The sequence below is a fragment of the Misgurnus anguillicaudatus genome, chromosome 15 (genome assembly GCF_027580225.2).
Source record: "Misgurnus anguillicaudatus chromosome 15, ASM2758022v2, whole genome shotgun sequence".
In the NCBI taxonomy this organism is placed as follows: Eukaryota; Metazoa; Chordata; class Actinopteri; order Cypriniformes; family Cobitidae; genus Misgurnus; species Misgurnus anguillicaudatus.
In genome coordinates, this window is record NC_073351.2 from 26,365,135 (window position 1) to 26,378,748 (window position 13,614).

The following is a 13,614-nucleotide window of genomic DNA, read 5'->3' on the forward strand; positions in this document are numbered from 1 at the left end:
ATCTTTCTGCTAATAATCTAGATCACTAGAAGTCTGGTTTTTGAACAGGACTGAAACAACACTGTTAAAATCACTAATGATCTTCTCACCTCTTCTGACTCTGGCTGTATCTCTGTCCTGATCTTGCTGGACTTGACTGATGCTTTTGATACAGTATCCCACCACATATTTATTTCCTGGTTACTACCTCACTGACACACAATTCTTTGCTACCCTCCAAAATTTCAAATCCTCCCGCTGTTCTTTTTCTCAAGGCATCCCTCAAGGATCTGTTCTTGGTCCAGCTCTCATATCACTTGATCATATTATCTGTAGTCATTGGCTCAGCTATCATTACTATGCTGATGATCTTCAAATGTACATATACACATTCAATTTATACTCTCCAATTTGACACATTAAATCCCTGTATTGTACAACAATCTCTCTGAGCTTTTGCACCCATATTTACCTCCTCGCCCCCAGAACTCCCTTCCACTGACACTTATATTTTATTGTGTTGGTTTCCCAGACGATTATCTTAAACCAGCACTAGGCCTTAGTTTAATTAGGAAATATAACTAGTTTTAACAAACATGCCTTACTAAAAACATAACTTGTGTTCATTTTGAGGCAAAACAAAAAGCACTCATGTATTTTAAGATATGTCAGTGCAAGTCTTCAGTTTGGACAGCTCTTACATTTATTTTAGTCTAGGACTAGTCTAATCCCTGTCCGGGAAATCGCCCCATAAGCAACTATTTTTACCCCTCCTCTGCCTAGTGTTTTGTTGTGTCATCATGCGTATCTATGTGTATACATGTACGTTTTGTATTACCGGTAATGTCTTATGCTTGCTTTTTTGTACAGCGACCTTGAGCTTAGGAAATATTATAAATAAAACTTATTGGGACAGTTTCCCAGACAGGGATTAGACTAGTCCTAGACTAAAATAAATTTAAAGCTGTCCAAACTGATACTTGCTCTGACATATCTAAAAAATACATCAGTGCCCTTAGTTTTGCCTCAAAATAAACACAAGTGATGTTTTTAAAAAAATAGTATTAATTAGTTATATTTCCTAATTAAAATAAGGCTTAGTCCTGGTTTAAGATAATCCCTGTCCGGAAAACCACCCCATTATTATTACAATTATTGCAAAATGTCTTTGGTACAACGCTGGACTGAGTGGCCTGAATTTTGTGGCGTTGCAGACTGTCAGTTATTTTGGGGTTACACGAGGACACAGAAAGATAAAAGCGTCAGGGTTTGTTTATAATTGTGCTTTTCTTACCTGAAACTGAAACAATGTTGTTCTATTGTCCCTTCGCTACAAACTGGTCATCGCCAAACGGGTCTGATTTGGCGGGTTTCGGACTTGGAAAGCAGTGGGAGAAATAAACAGGAGCGTTCGGTTCGAATCTAGGTGGCACTGCGCAGAGCAATCGTCATATGACATCAAAGTACCGCGGAAAAGATTCGAGAGCAGACGGCTCTAGGCTTTCGAGTTGCTCTCGCGGTACTTTGATGTCATATACATAAAGGTCTGCGCAACACCGCATTCGCTATATATATATATATCCCTACAACGCTTCTTACATCTAGGGCAATTTCTCGATAAACAACCTGAACAATTGTTGTTAGTAATCTTGGAACATTCATCATTCCATACTATTGTTAAACACTTTAATGGCTTATTTGCATTTACAGCTGAATGTAAGCAGCGCCCCACAGTGGCTTAGACTGAACAACACAACAATGGAAATTAGTGGCTCCCAAACTGGGGGGCGTGAAATGGTTCAGGGCCCAAGTTTTATGCCATTTTATAAAATGCATACTTTATCATAAATTCTGTGACATCAAACCTTATAGTAAAAAAACCTGATATAAAAAATATAGCTGTATATCAACAGCACTAAATGGTTTCATTTAATACAGTTTCATTCAAATTTTAAGTTTGAGTTTTATGTCATGAATCTTCTTTGTAGGGGATGAACCCTACACAAAGTGGGCATACTCAGAAAAGTTTGAGAACCATTTTTTAAAGGGGACATTTCACAAGACTTTTTTAAGATGTCAAATAAAACTTTGGTGTCCCCGGAGTGTGCATGTGACGTTTTAGCACAAAATACCATATAGATAATTTATTATAACGTTAAAATTGGACTTTGTAGGTGTGAATAAAAATGTGTTGTTTTGGGTGTGTCCTTTAAACTGCAAATGAGCTGATCTCTGCATTAAATGGCAGAGCTGTTGTTGGATAGTGCAGATTAAGGGGGTGGTATTATCCCCTGCTGACATCACAAGGGGAGCCAAATTCCAATGAATTATTTTTTCACATGCTTGCAGAGAATGATTTACCAAAACTAAGTTACCAGGTTGATAGAAGCACAGGGGACCCAATTATAGCATTTAAACATAGAAAAAGTCAGATTTTCGTGATATGTCCCCTTTAAGGAACAAAAGAAACCACAAGCTAATGCCTAGTGTACTACTAAACATAAATAGATTAATGACAACTTCAAAAAAGACCTTGACAAACAGTGAAAGTAATGTCAAAACAGTTTATTTTTTTAATATTCTCATTTACAACATCTATAGGGTCTTAAAGCCAAAACACTGGACAGAAACCAATAGAAAAAACCTTAGAAAAACTGACAGAAGAGTCAAAGAAAAAGCTCCTACAAGATAAAAAATACTTCTTAAACCTGACAGAAATTGGCAGCTGTATCAATGCCAAGGTGGGTAAAAGGAAGTCCATATTATGAATTATCACAATGAACTTTGAAAAAGCTGCATTTTTCAAATATGTCACACATCATATATCACAACGAGATAAAAAAGTAGGGTAAAGCCATGATTTCACTAAACCTACTTTTGTTTGCTTTGATTTTAGCTTAATTTAGCCATTTCTTTTTTATTTTAAGTAATAAACACAAAAGATAAACTATGCAACTTGTCCTTACTGATCTAAAATAACAGGAAGCAAACTGTAAATCAATTCATATTATTTTGTTATTGCACTTACAGACTGAATTAATTGTCATGGATGCATAATAGAATGAAAAACACATTATTCAGATGAGAAAGTGTAGCTTGACAGGCAGAGGACAGTTAGGCTGAACATCAGATCTCCAAAAGTGTTACAGCTGTACAAAAAGAGGGACTTGAAAAACAGTAGAGCCGGGACCCGGCAAGATTAGCTCTCATTTCTGTTGCAAACGTGTAGCTTTAAATTTGGACATCCTCTTGGGTGGCTCCTGAGGTACCTCTGGACCCAGCTCCTCCAGCTTTCTCTCCGGGATTGTGGGTAAAGCAGGAGGGGAGATTGTCAGGTGTGGAATGGAGGTTGGCATGGGATCCTTTTCAATTACTGTGCCTGTAAAAGCCTAAAACATGAAAGACAGATTAACATTTTATTGAAAGAGGAATACATATTCAGGATGACAAAAATGTCTTTGTGTAAGTTATACCTAATATAAACATGCTGCTTGCTAAGTGGGTTCTTGGTAGATGCCAACTACCCCAGTCAAAAGAGCCCAACTCCAGATTTGATGGTGATATGATTTGACTAGAGCTGCAACTAACGACTATTTCTTCTGTCGACTAATCTAGCGATTATTTTTCCGATTAGTCGACTACTCTAACGACTATTTTTTATTATTAATATAGTGTTCTTTATTTTGATTAGCTATTTAATCTGTTAGATAATCTGTTTTTCTACTCTCTGTCTGATCTGACAGTCATTGTTTGTTTTATTGTATTTTAACACAACTGAATGCTATTTTCACATATTATCTGTTCTGTTGTCAGACATATAGGGGCGGTTTCCCAGACAGGGATTAGACGAGACTAAAAAAAAAATAAGAGCTGTCCAAACTGAAAACATCTTGCACTGACATATCTTAAAATACATCAGTGCCCTTAGTTTGGCAGTTAGTCAAAATACACAAGTAATGTTTTTAGTAAGGCATGTTTGTTTAAACTAATTATATTTCCTAATTAAACTAAGGTCTAGTCCTGGCTTAAGCTAATCTCTGTCCAGGAAACCACCCCAAAGACTATTAAAATAGTGACTAAACATGACCCAATAACCTTGTGTTTAATCCAACCAGCTGTTACTTTAACTACTAAGTTACTTAAATCTTGATTTATAAACGCGACATCGCAGACAATTAGGCGAAAATTAAAAAATTGCCATTACACAGAGTTACTACAGAAGGCATGCGCGGGCATAGGAGAGAGAGAGCTCGGGCACAAGCACATAGAGAACCAGTGTGTGAGGGAAAACACTGCTAACCTTTCGTGATAAACTCGAATCAGTCGTCTTCTCTGCCAAACATCTGACGTTTACGTGAAAATGCAAGTACACAGAGGAATCCACATGGAAAACACAGCCAACTTTTAATTGTTTCACTCAGTGTCATGTATGAGAGGCGCTGTCTAGGGGCTTCACGCAGAGAAAGAGAGAGAGCGCGCGCGCACAAGAGAGGCACCACCGAGCGCTCACAACAATAAATGAAGCCGTTTTAAATGAAAAAAAAAATGTAAATGTTGCGGCCATTGTTGATTTTGTGGCGCACACAAACAAATCAATGTATGGAAAACACTGCCAGGAGCAGAAGCCGCCATTACGCGAGATGAACGTAAACAGCGTGACGCGTCGACGCATTTTACGCATGTCGACGTATTTTCGTAGTCAACGTAATCGATGACGCATCGTTGCAGCACTAGATTTGACTGATCTGAAGTTTAAACCAAAGGTTCAAAAAGTAACCAAACCTTCTGTACCTCAAAGCGTCCATTGATGTGAGGGCTGATGCCAGTTGGGCTATCCTCCTCTGTAATGCCATCGCTGGTGTCACTGTGTGTGGCGTCATCATGGCTCATTGTGCGACCGAATGTGGTCCGACGCTCTTCAAAATCAGCTGCGCTGCTCTCGCTGGTGTCACTGCACACGCTGTTCTCACGGCTGCGTGACTTCAAAATAGACTTCCGTGGCATGAGTTCTCCATTCACCAAGTCCACAAACACCCTAAAAACAAATCAGTTATGGTTACATGTTTGTCTAATAATCTGACTGATTAGCTCAATCTGAATAAACAGCTAATGCAATGCTCTACTACCAATGAGCTAAACAAGGAACTATCAAAATAGAAATATATGCAATGTATACGTTTATTCTTACTTTTAATTATTATTTTAGTGGTGTGTTGGTGGTTACCTATAAATGTCTGCTGGGGTTGTGATCTTGTAATTTTCGTGACCATTACTTTTGCCATTTTTCTTTTTCCGTTTGGCTTGTTCCTTTTGTTCTTTTCTCTCGCTGAACTTCAGTGTGGTGTTCTTTCCTGTGTTTATTCTTACCTTGAAACAGAAGATATAAAGGCCTGTTTAAAAAAATTTACACAAAACACATGCCGTAGTAATTCAGGACCATGTTTACAGTAACTCTTAAACATCGGAATAAAAAGTACTTAAAACATGAGCCCTGCTTATCTAAACCAGGCATGCCACACACGTCCTGAAAAGTGAAAAAAGGACAAACACGTCATCGTCTGAGACAACGCAGTAACAACAAAACGCACTCAATACAGCAGTTTGTCCGTTTAAGGCTACAGTAAAACATGGCGGTGCAAAATGGCACCTTTTACGTAATTGGACCCACAGTGTATGTTGATAAAAATTGCTCATTTTAAGGTAATAAAAACAATCCCGTTCATTTTATAAGGTAACTTTGTACAGCACTGATAATATAGTTATGTATATTATATTGCATTTTTGTCAAGAGATGCTTCTAAATGTACACATTGCACCTTTAAGTGTTTGTTTTTTAAATAAGTTTGGTTTTAGTTCGTTTTTAAGATGCTATTAAAGGATTAGTTCATTTTCTTAAAAGAATTTCAGATAATTTACTCACCAATGTCATCCAAAATGTTGATGTCTTTCTTTGTTCAGTCAAAAATAAATTATTTTTTTGAGGAAAACATTCCAGAATTTTTCTAATTTTAATGGACTTTAATGAACCCCAACAACACTTAACAGCCTTAATGTAGTTAAAAATTGCAGTTTCAACGCAGTTTCAATGCAGTTTCAACGCAGCTTCAAAGGACTCTAAACGATCCCAAACGAGGCATACGGGTCCCATCCAGCGAAACGATTGTCATTTTTGGCAAGAAGAGAAAGAGAACCGTTCCGACGTTGTTGTATGTCGAATGATACTAATCAATGTCTTTATGTCAGTTTATTGTTTAAAATGTGTGTTTCATATATGTAACACGTGACCTTTCCACGGCATTACGCAATTACGAGAGGTTGCGCTGGCTCATCACACAGCCGGAGGAAGAAGAGATTTTTTTTCTTGCCAAAAATGACAATCGTTTCGCTAGACAAGACCCCCATGCCTCACCCGGGATCGTCCAGAGTCCTTTAAAAACTGCAATTTTAAACTGCATCAAAACTGTTAAGTGTTGGGGTCCATTAAAATGAGGCATAAAAATGTTTGGTTCTGGTTGGTTGTCAGTTTAGGTCATGGGTCGGTAGGGAATTTATTTTTATTAAAAAAAAAAAATTCCAGTGGCAGCAAGGGATAGGTAGGAAATTGTTAAATATTTAAATTGAATAGCGGATATATTTGAGGTGACTTTGGCTATATTGCGTGTTTGTCTCACGCAGCGCAGAGCCACATCTCCATGGATTATCTCTTTTTAAAGGAAGTGTGTGTGTGTGTGTGTGTGTGTGTGTGTCAGTGGCGTATCCAAGATTGTTTTCATGGGGGGGCACAAAGGAGCCGGTACAAATCTTAGGGTGGCACAATTAAAAAAAGTATTATGCTTGAATCTAATGGTCAACAGTTTTCCCTTTGCTTTTAATACTACTTGGAGTACTGCAAATAATTTAAAGATAAGATGGTGGAATAGTATTCATCTATCAAAGATGATTATCAATCGATCAACGTTTGATTTGTGTAATTAAAATACATTGTTTTATTAAACTATACAATGAATTATATCCAGTGTTATCCAGTTAACATATTGTAATTAGACGAGTGACATACATACGAGTCCTTAACATGTTTCTAGTCTTCTATGAAGTTTTCTCGACGTGGGCACCATTCTTACCTCTCTCTCTTTCTCACGCACGCACGCACGCACGCACGCACCTCTACAATGTCAAATGATCCTGCGTGCGCGTTCTTGAAGTTCTGAGTTTTTGCTTGAGCTGCATATTTTCAACTTCTGCGAAGACGCGTTTAAAAGGAAAAAGCGCGTGTTTTCGCGGCAATTGCACAGCCCAATTCACGTCAGTTGCGAGGAACGCGTCTGATTGCGTCTTTGCATTGACTTTGTATGTAATCGACTCGCGCAAAACGTTGAACTTGCGTTTGGTGAGTATGCCCCATAATGAATAGAAGCACATTATTCCCTTTGCGTCTGTGTGTGTGTGTGTGTGTGTGTGTGTGTGTGAGTGAGTGAGTGAGTGAGAGAAAGAGAGAGAATGCAGCTGAACGAATACACTGCGTGTTTTAAAGTAAAAAAATAAATAACGAAACGCAATATGTGGAGGCCGGTGTTCAGCTCGTCTTTTTGGTTGGTACAACTTTCGGCAGGGGCAAAAGATTACGTTTCTGTGCACGAAATTACGTTGCTGTGCATCTCGAACAATTGTGTTAACGACCGTGTAGCTGCCTTGTTTGTTAGCATTGCTGGAGGACGTCGCGTTCTTTACAAAAACAGTGCTGTACTAAAAGGTAAATTATAGTTCGCCTCAAAGTTTTTTATTTGTGTATTTATTTAAAGTGTATTATTACTTCCCAAAGCTCATAAAATAAATTTGGGTCACACATAAATTGACAGGGTCGGTCGGAAACCGGAACCAACCAATTTTTTTATGCCTGAGAAAAAATTATTCTCGACTGAACAAAGAAAGACATCAACAGTTTGGATGACATGGTGGTGAGCAAATATCTGGATTTTTTTAAAGAAAATTGACTAATCCTTTTTAAAAATGGTGTAATGGCATGATGTGTGTGTTTGGGATTGAGTCTTCACGATTTTTCCACATTGTAAGTATATACAGACACATCGTTCATCTTTTTAAAGTGTGTAATCTAAACTAATAGAGGTTTATGTAGTCAACAACTAGCCATTTACCTTTTTGGGCTCCACAGTGTGAGAAAAGTAGATTGTTGGAAGACCGTTTCCTGTTTCCTCCTCACCATCTTCCTCTTCCTCCACCTCAGGATGTGAGCCGCTAGTACCATTCACCTGAGATGCGGGTAACCAGTTCATTTCCTCCTGATGACCATTGAGCTGGACACTGCTACCACCATCTGCTTCCTTCTCTTCTTCTGACGAAGAGGAAGTGGTGTCTTCTCCATTAGTGTCTGTGCTGTCCAATCTGGCATGAGATGAAAAAAAAACGAAAAGGGTTTAAAACTAGTAACAAAAAATATCCTACTGTTCATTCTACTAGATGTGTACCGTGTAAGCAAAATCTAAGCTCTAATTGTCATTTCTTTTTTTTCAAGTTTTAAATCCTCATTTACCTTAAAACCACAACCAATACAACAAATAAAAAGGCCTTTGCAAAGTTGTTGAATTGAACAGAACAGGAAGTAAGTCTTTTACCGGTATCTTTCATCTTGCATTTTCTCCATATGCTCCAATTCATCAAGTCGAGCCCACAGCTCTTCCTCAGACAGCACCCCTTTGTTTAGCACTCTATCTTCTTCTCCATTGTCTTTCTGCTCCAGCATATACTCCTGCTTGGGTTTTGAGTTGGGTTTGTGGGCCAGTCGATGCTTACCTAAGGAAGTATGAAAGCAAGTTGATACGGAGATGATACAGTCAAGAATGAGCTAAAAAATGAGACCTCAGTAAATGTACCTTTAGTAACTTCCTTCTCATTTATCAGCTCTTCTCTAATGTCTACAAAATCTCCAGTACCATCAGCCACCTGTCAAAGAAAAAAAAAGGTACATGTACCTTTGATATAATACAACATTGTATAGCTTTTATATGACATCACACAGCGTCATGACTTACACCGGCCAATTTTTCAAGATCATCTGTGAAGTTTGCTTTATTCTGAAAGTTCTTCATTACTTTCTCTAAATCTTCTAGTGCTTTGTTTACATCTGAAAAAGTGAAAGCAAATCAGGTCAAGTTGGGTACATTCATTAAAACGTGTGTGTCTTATTGCTCTTTCAACTCACGTTTCTTCCTGTGTTCCACAAGAGTGTCTGCCTGTTTGGCAGAACACTTTGCAAACCAGTTATCACCAAGGAGCACTGTTAATTCATTAGTGTGAACCAGCTTTCCTGGCATGAAAGCCAAGGGACCAAATGGTACCTATTATGTAGAAAAGAAAAAACAAATTAGTTTAAGAGTTCGAGCCCCTAAAGTGCCACATAGGTACATTTCATAAGCAAGGCCTACATACTATTTATGAACATTCTCAAAGGTATGGCCTTCTAAAATGATTAAAGATTCATTTATAACAACATTTAAATTAACATGTATTTATTCTTGGGAAAGATGTTGAAGTATCTAGAAGTAGAGGTCAGATTAATTATCAATGGAAAGGTTGGTTTATACCATAATATCATAAGACAACTTGTCAGGCAGGGTCCTGAGGCGGTCCTGGAGACATTCATAGTCTTTCTCCACTTTTTTCCTGACAATCACAAATAGCACATTTGTGAATTATTGTTATAAACACCAAACATCTGAACAGTGATTTGTCCTACATAAGGCTTTATTGCACTGATTAGTCGGCCGATGACGCTTGGTATGCTTCTCAGTGAATTACGGTGAAATTCCGCTACATCCAATAGCCAGAGGGTGCTCTCGTGCAAAAACTCAATATGGGCCGCAAAAGAACAACCATTGCACACGCAGCTCCAGGAAATGGCTTAAGGATATATTTATATCGCTGTTCTTCAAACCTTTTCAGGTATTTTTGTGATAATAAAGAATATGTATAATGATTATGTTTGACAAGTGTTGCTTTTTCAAATTCATGTTATAAACGACTCAAACTAACAGTGATTTAAGATTGATAAGGACTTACTGATCAAAAGCCGTAGTACATGAAATAGCTGTTAATAATATCATCGGTGCGATTCAGAATAGTTATCGACCAAGTATTATTATTGTATATCGGCATTTATCGTCACATCCCTAATTTATTCCATATCAAACATGCAACAAACTCCGTTTTAGCTGTGAAATGAGTAGGTAGTTCATTTAAGTGTTTAAGGGAAACTCACCAGTGCTCAATTTTAGCTCTGCAATCTTTCACCACCTGTTCAAATGAATACAATGTCATTTCACATCCACCAAAATACCGAAAAAAAAAATAGGAATTACAAGAAAAAGGTCTTGCTGACAGTAACGTTACATCCAGCAGAACCGCATATTCTTTCAGATTTACCTTCCTCCTACATGAAAAAAATACTGTGGTATACTTTTGATATGCCTTTACAAACTGTAGTAATTACGACAAATTAATGCAATAGTACTGTTTACTGTAGTAATTACTAAAGCATTCTGGAGTATTATGACTGTAGTATATACTGCAGTAGTAAATACTATAATATACTTTTAATATTTATTATTATATGGTTAACACTAACAGTATCTATGAAATGTAATACAGTTTACTATAGTTAATACTAAAGTATGTCAATACATGGGTAACTCAAACTTAAATTACCTAAAAAGAAAGAGGTACACCATTTATATTTGACCTTATAATAGATTGTACTTGCCATTTATGATGAGTTGGATTTGGATAGAGTTTATCTTACTAACTCTCTGCAATGTATAATTGTACAAGTGTATACTTTATTTCAACATAATTGAGATATATTGAAGATGTATGATACTTTGCATATTTTTATTGCAAAGAAACAGAAACCAAACCCCCATAGTGTTTGCAGTCAGCTAGCCAGCAGTAGCAGCAGAAGCAACACGTGATACTCAAGGAAACTTCCAGAGAATAAAACGCTTTTTTGCATTTACATTGCAAAAGCATCGTGCATCGACAATAAACGACTCGGCGTCGATCAAGTACGATATGGGACACGTGCATGAATAATGCACGAGCATCAAGTTTGCAACATTATTTGAAATAAACATTACTCCTGACCTTCCTGTGCTCCTCTTTTAACCTCTCAACGCCTCGAGGCAGCTCATTACTCCTTTTCGTTTTCACACTTGCAGCCATTTGGTCATGCGAAGATGTAATCCACGGTTAAAAAACAAGGATTTTTCTTTCAGATATCCGAAACAATGAATGCTCAGGGGTTTGAAGTCCTATAGAAATGTTTATGAATGCAATTCGATGTGCTGCACTCAATTGGTCGCTTCGTAGTCATCAATGAAGCAGAAGTGATCCAGTATATCGAGACTGAGACCATTTCACACGTGCATGACACGATGTCGATCCTATCCCAAAATTTCCTCTTGTTTACAATCCAACGATGGCCCGATCGCCCTGCGCCATGTTCATCTGATCTGATCGCACGGATGTAGTCTGGGTAATTCTCCCTTCAATAAAGCACGTGACGCAACATTTTCGTCACATTATTTCACTTTCAGTTAGGGGTTTAAAAGAATACAGAGTTTAAACAAAACATGCCTTTATTAATTAGATATGATAAAAAAAGTGAATGAAATAAGAAGTAAGACTAGTATTATTATACTGACAACAAAATATACTGAAAGAAACAAGATGCGAATTAACTTATTTTTAATAATATGATTTTAATAATTGTGACAAATATCTTATTTTAATTTACTTGTTAAAATAGTTTCGTTTATTTTTCGTTCAGTCTTGATATGGAAGGGGGTGTGTCACGTACGGGTAAACGACTCTCACACACGTGAAGTTGAAAACGTTAATGCGAAATTACGCCAAAATAAATGCTTTTATTTGATTTAGTTTTTGACGCGTCGTGTTACATAAACGTTAAAGTATTCATTTTGAATTCAATAAGATGTTTTTTTTCTTAAGATTAGTATCACCATGTTCGTTTTTCTTACAACCAATCATTCACTCGTTCACTTTTATTTTGAAAACACCAAATGTATCCGCCGGTGTCGTGGTCGTTTTCGGAATCGTCTTTGGTTGTCCTCATGCTTTTGTATTCTGTAACGCTAGAATGACATTCTCAAATCTTAAATTTTAATTACGTGTAAGCAATTATTTCAGTATAGGTAAGTTTTGGCTGATGAAAATGGTCATGAAAGTGCTACGACTTTGAAACATTAAAATCTTTAAAGTAACTTACCATGTCAAAATATTCTTTTATTTTTATATCAAATGAATATATATATAGTTTGGAGTTTGTATATTGATTTCATGTTTGTTGTAACTAGTTTATTACAATTAACCTATGTGAAAATTCATTTGAGTTCAATGTCACTCAAAATATCTGACATGAATGTTCATTACATTTAAGGTAAGACTTGTATTTTGTCTTCTCTTTTCATCCAGCCATGAACAGACACTGGAGGACATTTTCACACTGTGTCTTTAAAACTCAAACACATCATATACTCTCATCACCATTTAGGAGCTTTTTGCCATGGTTGCCATTCCCATCCACTGCACCCTCGCGTACTAATTCAAGTAGCATTAAGATGCGCTCTTACTTACAGTTCGTGAAAAGGAAAATCAAAGGTGCACCAGCTCCTCCATACAATCACGTGTGCCAGGTTGGAGATCCAGTGTTGCGTTCACAGGCTGCATTAGTTGAACCTGGAGCTATTCAGGGACCAGAAGTTCAGAAGATCATAAAGACCCTGGTTAAAGTCATGAGAAAACTTGAGTGTGTTGGTTTAAGTGCACCCCAGATTGGTGTTCCTTTGCGAATATTGGCCCTGGAGTATCCCAAGAAAATGCTGGAGGACAGTTCACAAGCTTCTATTGAAGCTCGGGGTCTGGTGGCATTCCCACTAAAGATTTTTGTGAACCCACAATTGCGTGTATTAGATGGACGCACTGTTATCTTCCAAGAAGCTTGTGAGAGCATCTGCGGGTATTCGGCATCAGTTCCACGCTATGTATCTGTAGAGGTCACAGGTAAAAGATCATCTTGTTTCACTTTATTGTCATTCAGCATTTTACAATGGTGCCAGTGTGAGAAATGAAAGAATTTGCCCTGTTACATATAACAGACATCTCATCTGTTTTGCTTCATGGTTACATTGATTTAATAGCTTGAAATAGTGAACAAACTGTACAGATCAAATCAAAACTTAAATGTTTGTCTTTCAAAGGTCTCAATGAGAAAGCAGAGCCTGTCACCTGGCAAGCAAGTGGATGGCCAGCCAGGATACTACAGCATGAAATGGATCACCTCAATGGAGTGCTATATATTGATCACATGGACTGTAAAACATTTATTAATGTCAACTGGGAAGAGTTTAATGAATAAATCTTTCCAAACCTTGCACCCGAATGTGACAATACATGAACATAAGCCTCAAAAACAGTATTGACCTCACTCTTGAATTATATAAAACCACCATAAACAACCATGTGACCCTGTCTGTTAAATCCAGGCTGAAGTCTCGTAATTTAATTATAAGATATTATTAGCTAAGATGCGTCAAAGTTTGATTT

At 37.3% G+C, this 13,614-nt stretch overlaps 2 protein-coding genes across 2 annotated transcripts; one reads left to right on the plus strand and one right to left on the minus strand.

The window, feature by feature from the left end:
- Nucleotides 1-2,529: 2,529 nt before the first annotated feature.
- uri1 (URI1 prefoldin like chaperone) lies at nt 2,530-11,546 on the minus strand. Its single transcript, XM_055173503.2, has 11 exons — nt 11,134-11,546; nt 10,253-10,287; nt 9,579-9,657; nt 9,197-9,332; nt 9,027-9,118; nt 8,868-8,937; nt 8,610-8,787; nt 8,133-8,379; nt 5,204-5,346; nt 4,771-5,014; nt 2,530-3,368 (listed from the first exon to the last, which is right to left on the minus strand). Exons 1-11 carry the CDS (start codon nt 11,209-11,211, stop codon nt 3,186-3,188), a joined length of 1,485 nt encoding a protein of 494 aa, XP_055029478.2. The 5' UTR covers nt 11,212-11,546; the 3' UTR covers nt 2,530-3,185.
- A 161-nt stretch (nt 11,547-11,707) lies between these two features.
- Nucleotides 11,708-13,442, plus strand: pdf (peptide deformylase, mitochondrial). Its single transcript, XM_073853678.1, has 3 exons — nt 11,708-12,203; nt 12,484-13,071; nt 13,269-13,442. The coding sequence occupies exons 2-3, from the start codon at nt 12,486-12,488 to the stop codon at nt 13,424-13,426; spliced, it is 744 nt and encodes a 247-aa protein (XP_073709779.1). The 5' UTR covers nt 11,708-12,203; nt 12,484-12,485; the 3' UTR covers nt 13,427-13,442.
- Nucleotides 13,443-13,614: the final 172 nt, after the last annotated feature.